Below are 20,713 nucleotides of genomic sequence, written 5' to 3' on the forward strand. Positions count from 1 at the left end.
GAGCAGCGGCGGCCTCCTGCCGGCCGGGGGCGCTGCCGCCCGCAGGCGCAGGCGCACGCGCAGGCGCACAGCTCTGCGGCCGCGGGCGGGCGGCGGCGGCGGCGGCGGCGCAGGGCGGCGGCGGCGCCTCCTCGGTAACAGCCGCGGCGGCCGAGTCGTCTTGGGGTCGCTAGCGGTTGGAGGCGCCTCTCCGATAGCGCCGAGGGCGGCGTGCCGCCCGCAGCCTGGCGCGGGCGGGCGGTGACCGTGGGCCCCGGGCGGGGGAGGGGGTTGTCCCCGGGCGCAGCCCTCGGGCAGCGCCCCGCCCGGCGGAGCCGCGGAGGGCGTCGGTTACCGCTTACCGAGCCGAGCGCTTTGGCCGGGCTTGGCTTATGACAGGTGGTGTTCCGCTGCATCAGTAGCGCCTGGCCAGATGCTTGTTCTTGGGGTTTTTGCACATAAGAAGCCCCGTTCCTAGAGTCTTGCAAACTACCTGAAAACTACGCGTGGGCTACTTCGAGGAAGGGGAAACCCCAAGAGCAGGCAGCTGCTCTCTGCTGCCTGGGGAGCGAGAAGAAGAACTTACAGGAGAGCTAGCCTTGTGTTTGCATTTTAGGGTAATCATGGTGATTTCCTCTGTGGTCCACCTTCGGTCTGTTGGGAGTCATTGGACTCAGCGAAGGTGGCTGCTGAACTTTCCTAGGAGGACCATGGTATGGTGGAGCACAGCTCCTGCCCAGTGGACACTTAAGCAGAAGAAATCAGCACTGATGCCATGGGGTGGGAGTCCCCAGAGCAGCAGGGCACTCCATCCAGCCTGTCCCAGCTTTCAGGAAGTCATGCTGACCAGTGAGCGTTACAGCGTGCAGCGGCTACCCTTCTCCCACGTTTCCAATGATGACATAGCTTTCTTTGAAAGCATCATGCCAGGTAGAGTCATCACAAATCCAGAAGAATTGAAACCATTTAATGTGGACTGGCTTAAATCAGTCCGAGGTAAGTTAGCTTTTTTTTTTTTTTTTGGTTTTGACAAAACCTCTTCTCCGTCCCCGTTTCTGTCACCAGAATGAAAAGTGCGCCAACAAAAATTTCCCTCTTTTTAGCAGAGCAAATCTTTATAGATCCTGCTAAATCGGTTATTAGAGTGGATCAAAATTTCTCATTCAGAGTATTTTTTCCTAATAGAAAATGATTCTATGAGAAATACCTAGTTTCTGGAAATTTGCAGACTTTCATAAAAGAATATCTAAATTTCATTAGCTAATTAATTAGAGTTTGCCTGAAGAAAAGGAGTTCTGTTAACAGTTTCTGAATTGTTGAATGAACCTCAGAAAATACGTTTTTTCCATTTTTGTCAAAAATTTCTTAAGAATATAGAACATCTCCCCCCACTGGAAATCAAGTTTATGTACACATGTAAAGGTTTTTACAGTGGTTTAAGAGAAAGCTTGCTATTGAAGATGTTTGTTTGAAAGGAAAAGACTAAGGTAACTCTAGCTTATAGTGGAGAGAGTACTCCACCCCTGGAGTGCTGTGTCTGTTCTGGGCTCCCCAGTATATGAGGTTTGGAGCTACTGGAGCGAGTGCAGCGAAGGGCTGCTGAGATACTGAAGGGACTGGAGCATCTCTCATGTAAGAAAGGCTGAGGGAGCTGGGACTGTATCTGATCAATGCATTTCAATATCTGAAGGGAAGGTGTAAAGAGGATGGGGCCAGACTCTTTTCGGTGGTGCCCAGCGATAGGACAAGAGGCAATGGGTACAAACTGAAACACAGGCAGTTTGGTCTGAACCTAAGGAAAAACTGTGAGGATAACAGAGTACTGTTTGCCCAGAGAGAGTGTGAAGTCTCCATCCTTGGAGATATTCAGAAGCCATCTACACAGGGTCCTGGGCAGCCTGCTCTAGGTGACCCTGCTTGAGCAGGGGGGCAGTTGGACTAGATGACCACTAAAGGTCTCTTCCGACCTTAACCGTTCTGTGATTCTGTGAGTGTTGTTACTTCAGACGTAATGCTTTGCTACCTTTTTCTTTCTGATTTCAATACAGCCTACAACTTGCCTTGAGAGTCCCTTGCTTTCATTGCAGGCTGTAGTAAGCTGTTGTTGAAGCCACAGACAGCAGCAGAGGTATCTCAGGTTCTCAGGTAATATGCACCTTTTTTTTCTGGGCTTTGAAGTGAACAAACTTTGGTCTGATTTGGGAGGGTCAGCCAGCTGAAGGAGACTTGCAGATGTTCAGACAACTAGTTGCCATGAGCACTGTAACTACTGAAGCTGCCCTCTTGTTAACTATATGTCTTGTGGTTGAACTTCCATGACTTCAGCTCTCCATTCTGATCTTTATATCCCGAATTCCCCCCGCAGTTCCTTAGGTTCCTCACTGTTTCCTTGCCTACCTTTTGTTCCACCCAGTCACTGAACAGGAAACACTGCATGCTATTGTTAGTCCAGAAGTATGCGCTTGCTGGTGGGTCTGCAGTATCTGCATGCTTACTGATCACTGTCTTTTTACTGTCAGAAGGGACAAAAACCACTCTGCCTCTTTACTGCAGTGAGAAGAAGAGCAAACGCATGTCTTTGGAGCTGTTTGTACCCTGTTTTTTATCTATATTGTGCAGAACCATCATAGAAATCATTTACCTTTGAGGCCTCTAGGGTACTGTGATTGTGGTTGAAGTTGGCCAGTAGGTTCACCAACCGTTTGATAGGAGACTGTTGGATAAATACAGAGGCAAGCAGGATGGCTGCATAGTTTCCATAAGAAACTGTGCTAAAATGACAGCTTCCTAACTAGAAATGATTTCACAGAAGGAGCTGACACTTTTCAATGCAGAAAGGGTCTTGAACCTGTGCCTTTTATTTCCTAGGCCCAGTGCTCTTCCTAGCCCACTGGCTGCTCTGATGTGATTGTCGTGTCAATACCAGGCAGAAACAAAGGCTGAACTTTCACTTGTTTTACCAAATGAAATTCTTGTTTCCTGGCCAGACGTCCTTGCAAAGGCTGAATGGACAACAGCAGGCTTCCCAAGTTCACATTGATGGCTTTAATTAGAAGATTCAAAAGTTCTCAAGAGTACTTTGAGTAGGGGAAAGACATGAGGGGGAGGGAGAAATAAGAGAGTGATTTTAGCATTAATGACTTTTCTGCTCTACTAAAATTTCAAAATTAGGCACGGTACCAGTGCTCAATGGGAGCGGTTATGTTGAAGGGATTCAGGAATGTTCCATCTGAGGAAAGCAAAGGAGATCAGGAGAAATTAAAAAAAAAAAATCTTGCTCTAGAGATGTTGGGTCTGATACCAGAATCAGGCAGTTTGAGGAGCTGATCTTTTTGTCCACTGTATCAGTAATAACACTTCTCTAGTTTAGAGAAGTGTGAGAGCAGGTCTAGCTGAGCACCAGGATGCAAGGTCACCATTTGGCTAAAGAGTTAACAGCTGCATGAACCTGGTCCTAGCTCTGTTACAACAGAAGTATAGAGTATAGTAAATCTCAGGACTTCTGAAATACTTGTTGGTGTAGTGCAGCACTGTGTAATCAATTGCACAAGAACTTCTGCGAGTTCAGAGAGGATTTGATGGATGGCGCTTTGCACTGATATGGCAGGCTGACAGATGGAGCAGTTAAGGCATAGATGCACATGCTGTTACCCATAGGGCGTTAATTTCTTGAAGAGCAGCTGGGGAGGGCAATAATGTCTTAAATGACTGCAAATCTGTCAGACCCCATTGAAGAAGTCAAGTTGCTGACAGAGACTGCTACATGAATAGCTTGCTTATAAGCAATAAATTGTGATTTTTTCAGGCAGAAATTGCATGGCAGAACTGCAATATGCGAGGGGGTGAAACTCTTCTGATGGGCTGCAGCATGGTCCTGTAAAGCATAATACTTTGGGAAACCTCTTCCCTTCCAGGTACTGCTATGAGAGGAACCTGGCCGTAAACCCACAAGGGGGTAACACAGGCCTTGTTGGAGGCAGTGTTCCTGTCTTCGACGAGGTCATTCTCTCCACAGTCCTCATGAGCCAGATCATCAGCTTTGACAAGGTGTCTGGTAAGTATCATAGAAATGTTATGCACAGAAATAAGGCTCTCACTCTAACCCAGCCTTCCTTCTGGAAGTCAATAACTGCATCATCAGCAAGGTTCAGCCCAGCAGCATTTTAATGGGCGTCAGAGATTTGTTAAATCCAGATTTCTGCTACTGATTTACTCTTCTTAAGGGGTAACAGCAGCAGATCTAAAAATCCATCTGAGAGCAGAGAGAAGAAGAAAGAGAGAAGAGAAATACCCATGTGCGTTCTGTTCTTTTACAGGTCCAAATGAGAAACTAACAGATTGGACAGAATGACAGTGGTGAAGGAGGCACCACTACTTTACAGTGGCAGAGGGAAGAGAGGGATGGGTAAAGTTTATAGGCTGTTTGAATATGGAAGGTGAGAAGCCAGGCTGGTTTGAGTATTTTGGTCCTTAAAACACTGAGAGGGAGAATTACAGGCAGAGATGTACTTAATGTCAGCGTTTTACATGTCCGGGGTTCTAAATGACCAAATGTTAAGTCAATGGTCAAGCTCCCGTAGGCTTGAGGAAGAGTAGGACAAAGCCCTACAGTGTGCACAGAGTTCTTCTGGGTTTAAATTGAACCATGGAAAGCTTTGGAGGAAGAGCAGGTGGTTGCACGTGCTTGTACTATCCTGCCTCTTCAGGAGGCATCTTCTTCTTGGGCATCAAGTTTTAACTATGTTTATGTTTCAGGAATCCTTGTGTGCCAAGCTGGCTGTGTCTTAGAAAACCTGAACCAGTACCTGGAGGGAAAAGGTTTTATCATGCCACTTGACTTGGGAGCAAAAGGTAGCTGTCATATTGGTGGTAATGTGGCCACAAATGCCGGAGGCTTACGGCTCTTGAGATATGGCTCTCTCCGAGGGACAGTACTAGGACTGGAAGTGGTAAGGCGAGTACCTCGCAGTTCCCTTCTATGTCTGAACCTCTCCCTGTTATCCCATTTTCACTGTTCTAGCCCTTAGCTATCCATTATGCGGAGAAGATCCTCTCCAGGCTCCCACTCTTAGCTGTTTCTTGTGTAGCTCTTCTGAGTTGTGTCAGCAAGTTTCTTCATGAATATAGCACCTTTTAGTTATACCACAGCTTCCAGCTCTATCCTTACTGATATAAGTGATATTAGATGGTTTTCTTACCCAGAGAAATGAAAAGGTAGGGAGAGATTTCGTAATCACAAGTTACCTGGAGGAGGTTGGTTCCTCTGTGGAGTGGTGGATCTCTGGAATGCTCTACTAAGCAAAATCTGCCCTGCAGTTCTCCTTTAGTGGCTTCTCACTTAGAATTTCAGACCTGCCAAGATGCATCTGTTAAATACCTAGCATTTAACAGAGTAACCCACTTTGAGTTTGCTTGCCTGCTGGTTTTGTCATAGAATTCTTCCATACTGCCACAGCTTTTTGTGCCCGTGAAGTGTTCTTCAGCCTGCTTTAGCCCTATCAGGCCTGCGCTTCTGTGTGTAGAGACTGGGACTGGTGAATCAAAAAGATTTCTAGGATTGGGAGCAGAAGAGCTAATAGAAAACAAGTTGGCTAGGCAACAAAAGCCTCCTTTGGTGTTTTATTGTGTAGACTCAAAAGGGGGAAATTTTCTCTCTCACATTAGTCACTAGTGTCAAAACAGCCTTTAATAACAACATATCTTAGAGGCATTTGGTCTTGATTTTTAAGGGCCCAAATGGTGGAGGACTGACTTCACTCCAGTTAGCTATGTTCAGTGTTTCAAAAGTGTTCTTTATTTCCATTGAATGACTGGAGCTAGGGCTTCAAAGAATGGTTGATCTTGTCAGCAGTGGTTGGTAAGAAAAGTGGTGTAAACTCAATTTTCTGTTATTACTTATTCTTTCAGAACATGTGCAAACAGCATGTCTAAACAAAAAGGAGACAAATTTGGGGGAAGACAAGCAGAGGGGAGGAAGAGTGGAGAGATCTAGGGATGGGGACGAGATGAAGAGAATGCGGGAACAGGCAGTAGCTGCTGTTGCATCCTGCAGCAGGAGGAGGCTAGCAGCAACTTTTCATCAGCTTAGTATGTCGGATAAGCTCAGCGCAGCAGCTTTCTACGTAGCTGTTTTGACTGGATCTCCTTGTTTTCTTGTTTTCTTGCAGGTGCTGGCTGATGGCTCGGTTCTGGACTGCTTGGCATCCCTGCGCAAGGATAACACTGGCTATGATTTGAAGCAGCTTTTTATTGGATCTGAGGGGACCTTGGGAGTTATCACTGCTGTCTCCATACTCTGTCCTCAGAAACCTAAGGCTGTGAATCTGGCGTTCCTCGGTAGGCGCCTTGGTAGATTTGCTCTCCAGCCATGTGTTGGTACCCAGTAGTGACTGTGCTGGCCCTGTCAGGAAAACAGAAGCTGATTTGAGGTCTGTAGCAAGAAAAGAGGCTGCCATATGAGCTACTATTAATAATTTCACCCTTGAAATGGGAGATTAGGAAGGGAATAGAGAAAAGGAAGCATTGGTCTCATCATCGGCATGAGTCTGTTTCTGAGAATTAGTACCATGCTGTCTATTAAAACACTTCTGTAGGTATTTTATACCTGTGGTATAAATGTATAAAATACCTGCAAGGGCAGGTTCCTCCACAAGGGAAGGGGAGCCAGGAGCTTAGCAGAACAAACAGGCAGGCAAGGGCAGTGCCATGACTGACAAGGGCCCAATCCCACAGTACCCAAGTGAGGTGAGCAGGACACATCCAGTGACAGTAAGCAGGGGCAGCCGCAGTCCAGTGATCGCTAGGCAAGACCATAGTGACAGGGCAGGGCTGGGAAGTCAAGTCTGCAGGTCAGAGTCCAGATCAACAGGGTACATGCCCAGGCACCGGCATGGTTGCAGTGCAGCTACTTACAAGCTGCTCCTGAGCAAAAGTCAGAGAACCCCTGCTGAGGCTTTTTAGCAAAGTTTTTGGGAGGAACCTCCACTGAGACCTCTTCCAACCTTTTCCTGAAAAGCATCAAGGCCAGCTGGGGCCGCTCAAACACCTTGCTCTTATCAGAGATGTGGCCTTGAGCGCAGACAGTACCCTCACCACCTCCTAGGAGTTTAGCTCTGAGCCCTGACAAACCTATGGGATATGTGCAGTGGACACCAGAATTGGTCTAGACTCTCATCATGACATTCAAACTCCTTTTGGGTTGTCTTCTTGCCTGTTCTGCGAACTGGGGATGGGGCAGGCATTTTGGTGCAAACTGTCATAGAGTTTTTACCACAGCAAAGGCCAACTGCTATATGCTCCTGCTATTCCGCTCTGATACCTTCAAAACCAACTGAAATCAAACTATTACAGGAACTTTTGATTTAAACGCACGTAGGGTAGTCATTTACATTTGCTAGCAGTGGGAAAGATGATTTGAAGCTAGATAGGCTTTTTCAAAACATATTGTAAGTTTTTTGGGGGGTGTTTTTTTTTTGTTCCTGATTCCTCTTTATGGTCTGTCTCAAGGGTGTCAGAGTTTCACTCAGGTTCTGAAAACATTTACAACCTGCAGAGCCATGCTGGGAGAGATCTTGTCTGCATATGAGTTCATGGATAATAAGTGCATGGAATTGATCGAGAGACACCTTAAGCTCTCCAGTCCAGTAACAGGTACCAGAACTGATAACCTCTGTCTGGGTGAAAGGCACAGATAGTGTAATTTCTGCTGTAGAGAGAGGCATTGTATTTCTTAGGGGTTTTAGCCTAGTTTTATATATATGTCAATAAGTGTGTGTGCATCCCTCAGAATTTTTGTACCCAGTACTCCATCCCAAACACATTTGATAGAAGTCTTTAATAACATGACTTGTTACTTCTACTAGTTCCCACGAAACTACTATTTTTTTTAAAGAGTAATGGTTAGGTAGAAGAGAGAATTTGTAAGTGACCTTCACATAAAAGATTTCAACTTGAGCTCAAATCCTTTTCAGCAAATCGGGCAGTAGCGCCCCCTCCTTAAATGTGCCAAGCTTGGGAAAAGCTCCCGAACTTGTACTAGTTTCCTGTGCTTTTACCACAGAGCATATGCTCATTTTGTTCTCCCTCACTTTCAGGGAGCCCCTTTTATGTTTTAATTGAAACTTCAGGCTCTGATTCGACCCACGATGAAGAAAAACTGAACAGTTTCCTAGAACAAGTTATGGCTTCTGGTTTGGTCACCAATGGAACTGTGGCAACAGATGAAAAGAAAATAAAGGTAAGTCGTCATTTCCCCAAGCTCAGATCTGTTTGGAATGATTCTCCGCTTTGATTTGTATTTTTAATAGGGAAGTTTGGTATTTGTTTGACATTTGGTATAAATGTCCCTGAGTGACCTGATAGCTTATTTGGCGCGGTGAGTAAGGATGTTAATGGAGAATGCTTCCCACTGCCGACTTTTAGCAGAAGGCCTGAGTATTTGAGTTTTCAGTGAATATTTTCTATTTTAAAAGCATGAGAATAGTGAATGATATCTTCTGGGAATGTCGGGGACAGGGCCTAAACCCTCTGAAACTATGTAAACCAGAAGCTACTATAGGTCAGGAATGAGCTGTCAGGCCAAGAGTGAACAATAAAGTCCTGTAGGCCAGAGTGATGGTGCGTTGTAGCCAGAAACTGCAGTCTCAGGGAATGTGAAAGACAATTCGTTATAAGCAGCCAGGTTGTCATCTGTAGTGTCTCAGGAGAACAGTGATTTGTGTCTGCCAAGAGAACACGGGTCTTTTACACTGGCCCATGCTTCTTCCAGCACTGGTTCCCAAACCGACCCTTGCAGGTTAACAGGGTAGACATATGCCCCCTGCTTCCTGGGAAACTCAAAACTGGTTTGGAGAGAATATCTGCCCACGTGCATGACGCATGTTCTTTCTCTCTCGGGTACTGTCAAACTTACAGAGCTGGTGTAGCGCTTCACTGTAGATGCTGCCGAACAAATGTTACTACAAGCTTTCAAGAAGCAAAGGGATATCGGGAGTTGATGTTATATACAAAGAATGAAGATTCTTTTCCCCTCCGTGCCACAAGGCATGGAACCTGAGAAGTACCTGGTTCATTGGTGTTTCTTTGATCGTTGATTCCTCAGATGCTGTGGAGCCTGCGGGAGAGGATCACAGAGGCCCTCACTCATGATGGTTATGTTTACAAATATGACATCTCACTCCCTGTGGGGAAGCTGTATGATCTCGTGACTGACACAAGGGCTCGACTGGGCCAGTGTGCCAAAAATGTGGTGGGCTATGGCCATCTGGGTAAGTGCAGATGCTGGGAAGGGAGCTGGTTTCTCCTTTGCAGTCCAGGTGCATTTGCTGTGCAGCTGTCCAGTAGCTCTGGAGGGCTTTTCTCTGAGAGGCAGAGACTAAATAGTATTTGTTAGCTGAGAACTATCAAAAGAAGAGAATGCACAAGGAATCTTCGTGTTTTGAATTTCATTGCATTCAGACAGTATTTCATATATGTGTGGCAAGTGTGATTAGATGGCATAGCTAGTAGTCAGTCAGTAATTGAGTTGGTCATTAGTATCTTCTTGTTCTATACTTCCTGTGGGTTATTTAATTGTACGTAAATTTGATTAATGTACATAGACACGTTTGGTTAAACACTTTCCTGTCTAAAGTGAGTAGTTACATTTGACATCAGTTTTATCAGAACCATTACATCCTAAATGAAAGCGATACACATAATTCAGAGAAAGGCTTGTACGTTTGTCAACGTGCTTTGAAGCTAATTTGATTTTACATGCTCCAGCTAAATGGGACAGGTAAATTGGTTGTTTAGCAGAGCTTCTCTGCTAATAAAAGCAGAACGCTCTTCAGCATTCTTTGTTTGAGGTGATTTGAGAGAGACAGAGGAGGCTGCATAATAAAATCTGCCTTTGTTACTGATTTTCGAATGTAGCTCTTGATATTGAGAGTTAGCCCATGTATGGTGAGAGTTTGCTGGGGTTCAGGAAGAGGTGCCAGAGTGAAAATGAATAAATTCTGTTTATATTTGTGTGTTTTGTCTTCTGAATACCCAATAACTATGTGGTTAATCAAAGACCATTACGCACAAGCAACAAAAGGAAAAAAAAAAAGCTCTGCTTTGTTTCTGTTGACCCAGTGCTGCAGTGCATTTAGAACATTGCACAAGTATAATAGGGAGAGATGAAGTAATGCGGGGCTATGTTAAAATCTACTGATCATTATGAAATACTGTTGGGGAAATCTTGGTGTGGCATCTCAGTGCAGAAAAAGTAATTAATGCAATGCAGTTGTTTGAGTTTTAAAATCGCAAAAGGAGGAATTTGTAAGTTACTTAACTTAGAGGACTTCCTCAAAACTTGTACTGAACAAATGCAAAAAGATCCTATTTGAATTATTTGTGCACAGAAGCAGCCTGGTGTTTGTAGAAGGACCGTTCTTAGTCCTACACACAATTTGGAGCCTGACAAAGGCACTGTTGTTTGAGTGCATGGCTGAGCCAGTAGTGAGTCGCCATTGCAGAGACAGGTTTGTGAGAGAAACTCAATGTTTTCTTCCAGGAGATGGAAACTTGCACTTGAACATCACAGCGGAATCCTATAGTCATTCCCTGCTGGATGCCATTGAGCCATTTGTGTATGAGTGGACTGCAAGATGCAACGGCAGTATCAGTGCAGAGCATGGACTGGGTTTCAAGAAAAAGTGCTTCATTCAGTATAGCAAACCCAAGGAGGCAGTCTTTCTAATGCAGCGTTTCAAAGCCATGTTAGACCCCAAAGGGATCCTCAATCCATATAAGACATTGCCTTCCAGTTCCTGAGAACAACACTGATTGAGAACTGAGCAGATACCATCATGTGATGACTGCATCTCTAACTCAGTAACTTTGGCCACAGTAAAATTAATGGATCAAATGAGCACATGAAGTGCTCCTTGGCTTTTTTCCTGGGGGTAATGAAACAAGTAAAGGAACATGGTTCCTCTTTTCAAGGGTACTTTCGAAAGAGTACTTTCATGGTTTTGACTGTGTGGGTTTTCTATTTAATCTGAAGAGTACTTTCATGGTTATGACTGTGTGGGTTTTCTATTTAATCTGAACACTCAAAGTAAGCAAACAGACTTCTTTTAAGTTCTTACCTGCTCACCTGATGTTTAGAGTTGGTTTCTACCTCTGTCTAGGTAGTGGAATCCTTGAAGAGTGCCTATGTCTCTCAAGCTCTGGTGGTTATTGTTTCTCTTTCCTTTCTGTTTCGTTGCTACATATGTTCTGCATCAAAGTGGTGAGGAGAAAATGGGAGCAGCCTATAGTATATCTTTGACCTTCTCTGTTGTCTGTGTAATAGTCATGTAATATGTAATTATGTAGTGTTCAGGCAGAAGAGCCAACAAAATTTCACAGTTTGGAATCTGTAGTTTATTGTACCTTGCAGACTTGGGTATTAGATTTGGGAGTGTAGATGAGTATGAAAAATAGAAGATTAAATTCAGGTGACTCTCCTTCCTTTTCTTTTATCCTCTCAACCTTCCGCTCTGCATATGGCATCCTTCTAGCAAAAAAGGCTTAGTAGCAAGCATTACTTTTCAGGAGCAAGAGACCTTTTGGATTTTATGTTGCCTTTGTCTGGTATTACCATCAGAATTATGGCAGTAGGGTCCCTGATCTTAAACCTGGAGCTACTTACCACCCTCCTGCTCACCACTGTATTTGGGAGAGGTAGGCAAGGTAATATCAAGGTTTATGGCACATGGCTGGAGTCAGAGCTGGCTGATAGCAGCAGTGCCCTTGCTAACGTGCAGTGCTGTAAAGAGGCTTTTTTACAGCATCTCACCTGCTAATTCCAAGGCAAGCATTTTGTTTACATTAGCATTTGAGATCCCACTCTTATCTACTATTGCCCTATCACTATAAGTGCACTACAGTGTTTTGGTTATTTCTTTATGAATGTGACTGTCACATACCAACATAAAAAATTTTACGTGTCTGAGTCCACAGAGATCTGAAGAGGATTTTAGCAGTGTTGTTTTGGGACCAGAGCAGGTCAGGGCATCAGCCAGATGCATATGTCCTTCTTACAGCAGGATTCTATTCCTGAGATCCTCCACCAGTTTAACTTTTATGTACTCGTCTTATGGACAGATCTTTCCAGCTCCTGGATGCTGGTCTTGGCCTTCCCTTAAATTTTGATGATGAAGATTGTATTGTGTCGTTACGGGTGGGAACAGGCAAGCGATAGGAATAGTACTTGATAACATATAAAAATAAACAGGCTTTGAGGGGTAATTGAGAGGAGAACTCTTAGATTTCTGACAGGTACTGTTCACATCGTTACACTAACAGGCAAAAGTCCAAAGTGGCATGACATATGAATTGGCCATGCAAGGGAAGGGCTGTATAGGTTGTGCCATGTGTATATTCAGCCATGGTAATGTATTCTGTTGCTTAACCTAGAGTGCAATGCAACTGTAGTCTCTGTTTCAGGACAAATATATGTAAATCTAACGGAGAATCAGAAGTGCAGTAGAAACTTTATGCATCAGGAGTTTTGATTTTGATTGCTTATGTTATCGTGGATCTCTTTGAACTATGAATTTATAAAACCATGTTAATACTGTCTTTCAGAAGTACCTTTCTACAAATAAAGATCTCTTCGCATTTTGAAGCCTCTTAACATTATTTTTAGAGCTGTAGGGAATGTGAGTTTTGATCCTGCATTAAAAAAAAAAAGGAATAACACACAAGACTTACTTCAAAAAAAAAAAAAAAAGTCAGGCTTTCATTTCCTGTGGGATATAACAATTGATTTTCATTTGTTGTATCCTGACTGTAAGTAGAAATTATAGACTGATCAAAACCGAAACTCCCTGGTCTGATGTGCCTCTTCAAGCAGCCTAGATACTATAAGCAGATACCTAGTTTTGCTGAAATCCTTTGACAAAACAGGTTACTTTGCCCTAGGAGGTGTGAGTGGAATCCTGCAATACTCTGGCTATCAGATCCCTTCAGTGTCCTCTATTGAGAAGCCAAGATCTTGGGCATGCTACACTAACTTTTGGCTTCCTTTGCTCTTCTCTTCATCCTAACCAAGCACAGCATGGTTGCCTCACAATCCAAGTTTGTGCTTCCCTCACCCCTGCCTAGGATTTGGCCTGATTGGTAACAAATAGGAATCTTTTCTCTCTTCATCTGATTATTCAGGGTGTCCCTTCAGATACCTGTCTGTTCTGTGTTCCCCCTGAAATCCTACTTTCCCTGGGAAGTCTCCAGCTCCCTCAAGGGGTGCTTATGCGTGCTGTGCAAATTTGTCACTAGTAAAATATACACGTGAGCTTGGAGTGAAGGCTGGAACCCAGATCTCACCTACGCCAGGCAAGAGCCCTAGGCGAAAGCCCATCATCATCATTGTTGATCTTACGTTCTGTCTTTCCACCGGACCAGGTTCAGCAGAACGAGCGGAAAGTGTTTCTATCAGACTATGAAGCGTAGTCCCTTCTGGAGGCCCAAGAGGTGGAGTTTGAATTCATCCCCAACTGAGGAAGCATCTCCTTCTCCTGAGCTACGTTAACAATTGCCCTGTTGTATAGAAGGGCGGTTCCTCTTGTGGTTGATGGGCTTTGAGAATGACTAGTGAATCAGCTCCTTGCAGGGGATGTAGGGGAGGTCCCTGAAGAGGTGGAAAGAAGACACCCAGGTCACCTGAAGGTCAAAAATTTAGATGGTGATGGACTGCAGTTGCCTTTGGGCTGAGCAGCAGCTGAGTTTGCAGCTTTGATCTTCAGCCCCTCAGTCCCACTTGAATCCCACATTTGGCTTCTGAGAACTCCTTGTATCTGCATCCAAGTCGCTTGCTCAAAGAGATGCTGAATGGTGTGATGTGCCAATAGAGGGGCTACCAGGATTCTTTATGATTCCAGGATTAGTCACACTGAGCTCAAGAGAAGTAGTTTGTCAAGTATAGGAGTTTATTAGAGATAAGTGGTTCACCACATATAACAGAGGTTAGACAACACCAAACAATCTACAAACTACAGGTATATCAAAGCTAAAAATGTAACACAACTGAAAATGTATCAAAGCTAAAAACATATCAAAGCCCTACAGTTAAACCACAGATGCATGCTGTAATAACCATTCTCACCCTTTCCTTGTCCTTATGAGGTCACCCCTCTGGTAACAGTTTTCCCCAGACTGTTCTCACCATGTTCTAGCTGCTCCGGGGTGATTGATGTCCTCCCTGGCAGTTGGCATCAGAGGTGCCCCTGCTGATGGGTGGGTTGTCTGGGTGGGTTGTCAGGTCTGCAAGCCAGCTGAGGGTGCCTCGGAGTCAACATGGAGGTGTGCAGCTGGCTTTTCTTTTATCCTTCCTGGGCTTAGTTAATTCTGCAAAAAACAGCTGTATGGCCTCAGTCAATAACTGCGCATATCAACAGATAACCCAGTGCTCAGTGGACAGCAGTGCGCATATTCAACAGATAACCCAAAGCTCAGTGGATAGCAGTATGCATATCAATAGATCGTTCACATTCCACAGTACGTAGATGCTTTCCTTGGTGTGAGTCTGCAGTGTCACTTCCCCTTTGCTGACTTGGTTTTTTCAGCAACCATGGAGTTGTTGGAGGATGGGCCACTAGGCTTCAGCAACCCCAGTGTGGTGACTCTGGCCGTGATGCACGAGTTTCTTAACTCTTAGGGAGCACCCCAGAGCAAACCCCTCTTCTATGGGCTGCACTATCCTGAGTTCTACACTTGCCTGTGTGGTGCCTCTCAGATGGCCAGGCCAGAGCAAATCTTGCATATGGGTCTCTTAAAGCCCCAGCCAGAGTGCTGAGAGGCACCTTTTTTCTCTAGAGCTTCAGCTAAGGAAACACCGTTTAGACATGTTGTGCGTCCTGTTTATGTCCATGGTGTTGTGTGTGGATATTCACATTCTCTTTCCCATTACAGTTTGTTCTGATTTACTGGTGAAGCGACACTGGTCAGAGGAGGTGTTTTCTCACTTCAAGGTGTGCGAATGAAACATCAGGAACAGAAGAGAAGAATCTGACCAGCTCTTCATGAGAAGAAGAGCAGTAGTGTTGGAGGTGTGCAAAAGAGGAGAATAGGGCATTACTAGATCTTTCACAGATAGTTAACAAAACATAGCCCTGAAGGAAGGAACAAGATGACACCAAAAGTCAGCCAGAGAAGGGAGTACCAAAATAAGCCTGAAGAGAACAAAAACAGCTGATAAACCAAAGAGAACTACTTGAGCTATGGGTAAACTATCCTAATTAGCATAGTAAAAAACCCACCCACGAGCAGGAAAGCCCCCTACCCACCAAAGCCCCTTCCCCATAGAGCATGCGTAGTAGAAAAAGAGGATACTGTGACTTTAAACGAAGCCGAGACCTAGCAGGAACCAATGGGAACAAGGATGACTTAATGTAGTTGTAAAATGTACTGATAACTGTTGCTAAAACTGTATAAAGCATGTGCTGTGTAGTAACGAGGGTGTGCTAGCTTTGTGGAATTACCACCTAGCACCCATCTCTGCACAGATAGGAATTAAACATCTCAGCTCTGTGTATTTTTTGGCTTATTGCACACCAGGTAAAAAGAACCCTTCTTCTGGGACAACAGTAGTGCTGATGAGCCCTGCCACTGGCTACACGGGCACCAGCTACATTGGCACCTACAGCCACCAGCTCCAAGTGAAAATGTTGCTCTTCATTTACTGTGATCTTTTAAGATTAGTCTTAACACAAACTAGTCTGTCTAACACATATACACCTTGCCCATGCTATTGCTGGTGGCAATGAAACGTCATTTCCATTTGATGACATGAGCGTCACCATCACTGCAAACCATCTGGAGCAAGTGACAGAATATAGAGGAACAAAATGCCCACTGTCATGACATGCCAGTCCTATTCTTTCTCCTACTTTTCTGCAAGGCATATCCAGTCATTTGTAGTAGCACTGTACATGCTGACAATAGGTTTCAAATAATGTGATGGACTCTTTTGTGATGATAGCAAAACTGGAATCAGAAAATAATAATTCTGAGTTTTGGAGGAGGCTAGAGAACTGGGAGTTCAGTCACATAATATTAATTACTGTCTGGGTGTCTAATGTCCTTTGGAGTTAACGGACAGAGGAAAGCATGGATACCATAGCACAAACCCGCTAGCAGGTTGTGCCCGCTTTAGGGATGTCACTTCCAGGCTGTACCCAGTAGGCATCAGTGTTGCCCCACGTACAGCGCACAGGGATGGGTATGCAGTCTGGGAAGGACAAGCCAGAGAAGAGAGAGTGCCTGGAGACTTAGCTTCTGGAAAAAAAAATCGGTAGGAAAGGAAATGCCAGCAGTTAGGCTGAGGGAAGACGCTCTAACACATCTGTTTGGCAGGTCATGCTTTAGGCATGCCATTATTTCCTGCTTCCTTAACTTTCAATCTGTTTGACAACAAGTCCTGCCTTGGTATCAGGGAGGATAAGAGGCAGTGTCTAAATGATTTAATGGAGCTATTTAAATCTATACCCTACCCAAGCAGCAAACTAGACTAGGCTGGATGTTAAAATAGTCAGGTTTTCTCTCTACTGTGAATGTGGTGCATTAAGGCCAAAGAGATTTCTGTGCCATTCCAGTATTTGGCTAAAAAATTTTCTTTTCCCCAGCTGCCTCCTTGGGAGAGGGCATATTTTGGACTGGCAGAGGCAGTTCTGAGGCTCTCCTTTCAGCAGGCCGACTGCTGCCCATATCTGGAGCCCTGCTTGAGTTGGCGAGGTCACAAAAGGATACGGGCAGCTGTTCCGCAAAGGCAGCTTGGAAGAGCAGCAATAGTCAGGACGTCGGAATACAAAAAAGTCAGATTGCTGGTGTGAGGCAGCTGTGACAGTGCAACATGAGGAGCTGAGTGAGTGAAGATGGCCCAGGGATCTTGTGCCAGGCCTCAAGCAGCATCAACAGAATATGTCCCCCTTCACGACAGCACTGCCTTGCGACTCCCTCACACATCTGTATTTGGGAATATGGGAAAATAAAAACAGCATATCTGGCATTTGGTGGGTTCCTTACTTGCAAAAGATGAATGAGAAAAGTAGGCTTACTCAAGCAGGAGAGCGAGAGAGAGGAGAAAGAACATGGTATTGTAGGAAAGTAATATATCAGAACTCACTGAAAGGTCTAATGGAAGGAGGGATTGATTTTATCTTTAAAGAAAACTAATTTTGCTCATGCTCATTCTTTCATAGATTTTTCGTGCCCTCTCACATGCACGAGCTGACAAGCACATGTGTCACATGTGACATGTGCCCACATAGTCTGGCCAGGGTCTATTGTAAGCAACATGGAGGATAAGGGTTGTTTGGACAGGTCTTTTATACCCCTTAGGAGTCTGATTATTATGACACAATTCTTTCGACTCAGCATCATGTTTTCTTCTTCCTCCATGAATACAGGCACTGTCTTTGCTTCCTCAATTTGGTTTTTTTTTTTTTTTTCGTTTGGCTACAGTTTGTCTCCTTTTGGGATGACAGGAAAGAATGGCTTGCACAATCAGATGTAACCTGGTTGCTGCCCTGCTGTTATCACCTTGCACATCTGCTAATGAGTCATCCATGCTGCCGCCTTATCAAACCTCAGGCCTTCAGGTCTTGAAGTAAACTATTCATTCCTCAACATTTACCAGTGTTATTACTGTCGATAACAGTCACATCCCTGGTTACCAATACATACCATTCTTTAACTCAGGCTCTATTGTTCCCTCTAGCGCTTCCACACACGCACATTTCCATTCAGACCTCACTCAGTCTTAATTTATTCAGTATGAATTCATGAAATCTTAGTATTTCTGCTACAAATCTCTACAGCACAGAAACAATCTGCAAGAGCCCTGCCAACTGGCCTCTTCTCCAAATTGTAGAAATGTGAGACCAAATCCTTCTTTCATCACTGAGGAGCCCCTGAAATAGCTAGCTTCCATCCTCCTAGAGCCATATCCTCCTGCTCGGTCCAATTGGCTTCTGAGTCCATCTCACCCACCAGTCCCCATTTAGGCTACTAGTTAGGGAGGCCTCACCAGGCTTCATGAGACCAGGAAAGGTGATTGATTGTCTTATCCAGTATCTCTCTTCTCTGTTAGCAGCTTCTCTCTGCTAGCTGCTTTTTCAGTTATTTCTACTCTTTCATAGTACAGTGAAATAGATGACCCATACAGATTCTTTTTCCTGGAAGAAAAGCATCCTAAAGAGTCTTTTTCTTCTATTTGAACTAGAACACCTTCTCTACAAGGCTGCAAGCTGTTATGCTGGATTAAGGATGGTGGCTTATCCTTGGCACTGTTGTGTAGCCAAACTGTTCATGATATAAGATCACAGCTCTCTCAACTTTGCAGTATGGGTGCTTTTAGTATGCATAGCTGCATATGTTATGCGACCTGTGGTGCCGCCAATCTGGGCCTGCCCTTTGGTCTCTCCTCTTCAGGTCCCTGTCTCTTCCTCTCTGATATCAAGGGACTCCCTACCTTTCTGGGTCTTCATTCCTCAGGAGCTCTCAGGGAGGAGCTCATCCTTCAGGCCTCTAGCCCCCAGGCTGAGAGCATTTTGCCATCTTTACATTTTCCTGTAACTAAGGGGTAATTCAGGCTGTGATGCTCTTTAGAGTAGCCCTCAAGATGATGCTAGTCCATTCCAGGAGTAACAACCCCAGAGTAAATAATTCTGCAAACTGCCCCTGTCATAATTTGAAACAGCATGCTGCTGGGTGGCCTTCTGCTCCTTGAAAATTCATATGGGGGCTGCCTAAGACTTAAACTCAGTCACCAAACTCAGGTGCATTCCAGCAACAATGTTCTTGTGTAGTTTTCAGTTAAAGATGTACCACAGAATCAGCTTACTGGTGTCCCTGCAAGAAGAGATTCATTTATATCTGAGGAGGGTGTAGACATGTTATATTTGTGCAGAGTTTCATGTCATGCGTGGCTCAAGCCAGTTGCTTACCCAACCCAAAATCTAGAGTTACTGTAGTTGAAGAGGGTTAAGCAGAGCGATTCATGCCATCATTAGCAAGCAGAAGACAACGTGAAACACATTCAGCCTGTGCTGTTTATGGGAGCCCTATACGAGACGATGCAAAAATATGGAAAGCTCATGCTATTACTAAAGAAGAAATATATATGATTTGCTTTCTGCGAAGTTAGGCTGATGCTCTCTGTTCTTTCAACATCAAACTGCTTATGTTCTCTGCCTTTTTCCTACTTTTTTTTTTTGTTATTTTTTCCCCCCTAAAGACCATAAAAGTTTAAAATGGAGGCTTTATATATGAGTGGTTGTGTCAAGAAAGTGAACTTTCCTTACTGACAGCTTTTTTACAGCTACTATTTACAGCTACTTTTTTACAGCTACTATGCAGAGAGAACTGGGGAGAGGCTCAGAGCTGCCAGATAACCTTCTACTGTGGCAAGAGGAATTCTGGCCCAGTTAAATGTAGCCATCTCCACTACATGCTGAGAGATCTGCAAGTCCAGCGTAAAGTTCAGTGAGTCTCAGCTGAACAGGAGAGCAACTTTTCTGGAGGAAGCAGAAGGGAGGAGTTATCGTAGGATTAAATTATAATCTTTCTTGGAACTTACCAGTATTACATTTCTACTTAAAGTTTTCAATGATGCTTTCAAATATTAGTTCATTGTTGTCCAAAGAAGGAGAGAGGGAGAGCATACATTTGTGTATGTGTGTGTATGTGTTTGTTTTATATACAGAATCGTTGTTGTAGGAATTCCTTGTCCAAAATTCTGTTTTTTCTGATGTGGACTTAAATATCGGAATAACGCAAAGTGTCTGCATGTGCTCAACACCTTGACGTGATGTTGATATGGCACAGTGAGGAAACAGTTGAATTCCCTCTCACCAAGTGGGCCCGGGCAGTGGAGGCATCCTGCCCCAGGTATCGTCTGTATTAATGGCCAGATCTTCACTGCTTCCAGTCTCAGAGCAAACGAGCTCAGAAATAAGCCATGTGTTTCTGCACAGCATCACATTTTTCTCGGTAATCAAACCTGAACAGGTGCGTCACTTCTTGTACAACACCACAGGAAAGAGCAATAAATCAATGTTAAATGTGTAAAAAATGCTCTTTTGTGTTCATGGACTCTACCAGCCTCTGAACAAAGAAATCACAGAGCTGACGTGTATAATATAACAGGAGCAAGAAGTCTATTAAACATGACCCTTCTGCCAGGCTGCTAGTAGTAGCTGACACTCTGCCAGGAGTAACCCTAGAAATTTGTCTTAGAACAACGCTTTGTGTCACATTCTACTAAGAAAATTAGGGAAAGCAACCTTGTACCTTGCTAAACACTGAACCCCGGGCAAGGAAACTGTTGTTAAAAAGGGAAGAAATGCAGTATATTTGAGCACGCTAATAAAACTTAGGTGAAGGATACCAGAACGATGAGTACTGCATTGCCTGTTGGCGTGGCAGTTTGGCACACTATCAGCATAGAAGAACTGGAAAGGTCGCAGCAGGGGTGAGGGAAGGGGACCGTATCTGATTGTGCCGCATAAGAGTGGTATAGGCATAAAAGACCAAAAGCATCTGTTCAATGCCGTATGCCAGCCTCTGAGGCATGGGTAAGCTTTATATTGCCCAAATTAGGAATGTTTCAACTACGTAACCTGACTGTAAATTCCTCTGCTGTGCTTAGGGCCTGGGAGGTTGCAGCACAGTGTGTGCACATGGAAGAAGCTGAAGAATGGGGTCAGGCAGAGTCTTCGTTGCTGAT

The 20,713-nt window shown here is 44.4% G+C and overlaps 1 protein-coding gene across 1 annotated transcript; it reads left to right on the forward strand.

The window, feature by feature from the left end:
* The first annotated feature begins 49 nt into the window (after positions 1-49).
* On the forward strand, positions 50-12,609 carry D2HGDH (D-2-hydroxyglutarate dehydrogenase). Its single transcript, XM_068954298.1, has 10 exons — positions 50-134; positions 596-975; positions 2,067-2,124; positions 3,894-4,033; positions 4,735-4,928; positions 6,147-6,315; positions 7,486-7,629; positions 8,073-8,215; positions 9,080-9,245; positions 10,517-12,609. The coding sequence occupies exons 2-10, from the start codon at positions 603-605 to the stop codon at positions 10,774-10,776; spliced, it is 1,647 nt and encodes a 548-aa protein (XP_068810399.1). The 5' UTR covers positions 50-134; positions 596-602; the 3' UTR covers positions 10,777-12,609.
* Positions 12,610-20,713: the final 8,104 nt, after the last annotated feature.

Source organism: Struthio camelus, chromosome 9, assembly GCF_040807025.1.
Source record: "Struthio camelus isolate bStrCam1 chromosome 9, bStrCam1.hap1, whole genome shotgun sequence".
Classification (NCBI taxonomy): domain Eukaryota; kingdom Metazoa; phylum Chordata; class Aves; order Struthioniformes; family Struthionidae; genus Struthio; species Struthio camelus.

Excerpts from the sequence above, each read along its gene's own strand:
- D2HGDH (XM_068954298.1), top strand. The coding sequence starts at position 603 with ATGGTGATTTCCTCTGTGGTCCACCTTCGGTCTGTTGGGAGTCATTGG. Across the intron at positions 2,125-3,893 it reads GAGGTATCTCAGGTTCTCAG|GTACTGCTATGAGAGGAACC; the intron begins GTAATATGCACC and ends CTTCCCTTCCAG. Across the intron at positions 8,216-9,079 it reads CAGATGAAAAGAAAATAAAG|ATGCTGTGGAGCCTGCGGGA; the intron begins GTAAGTCGTCAT and ends TTGATTCCTCAG.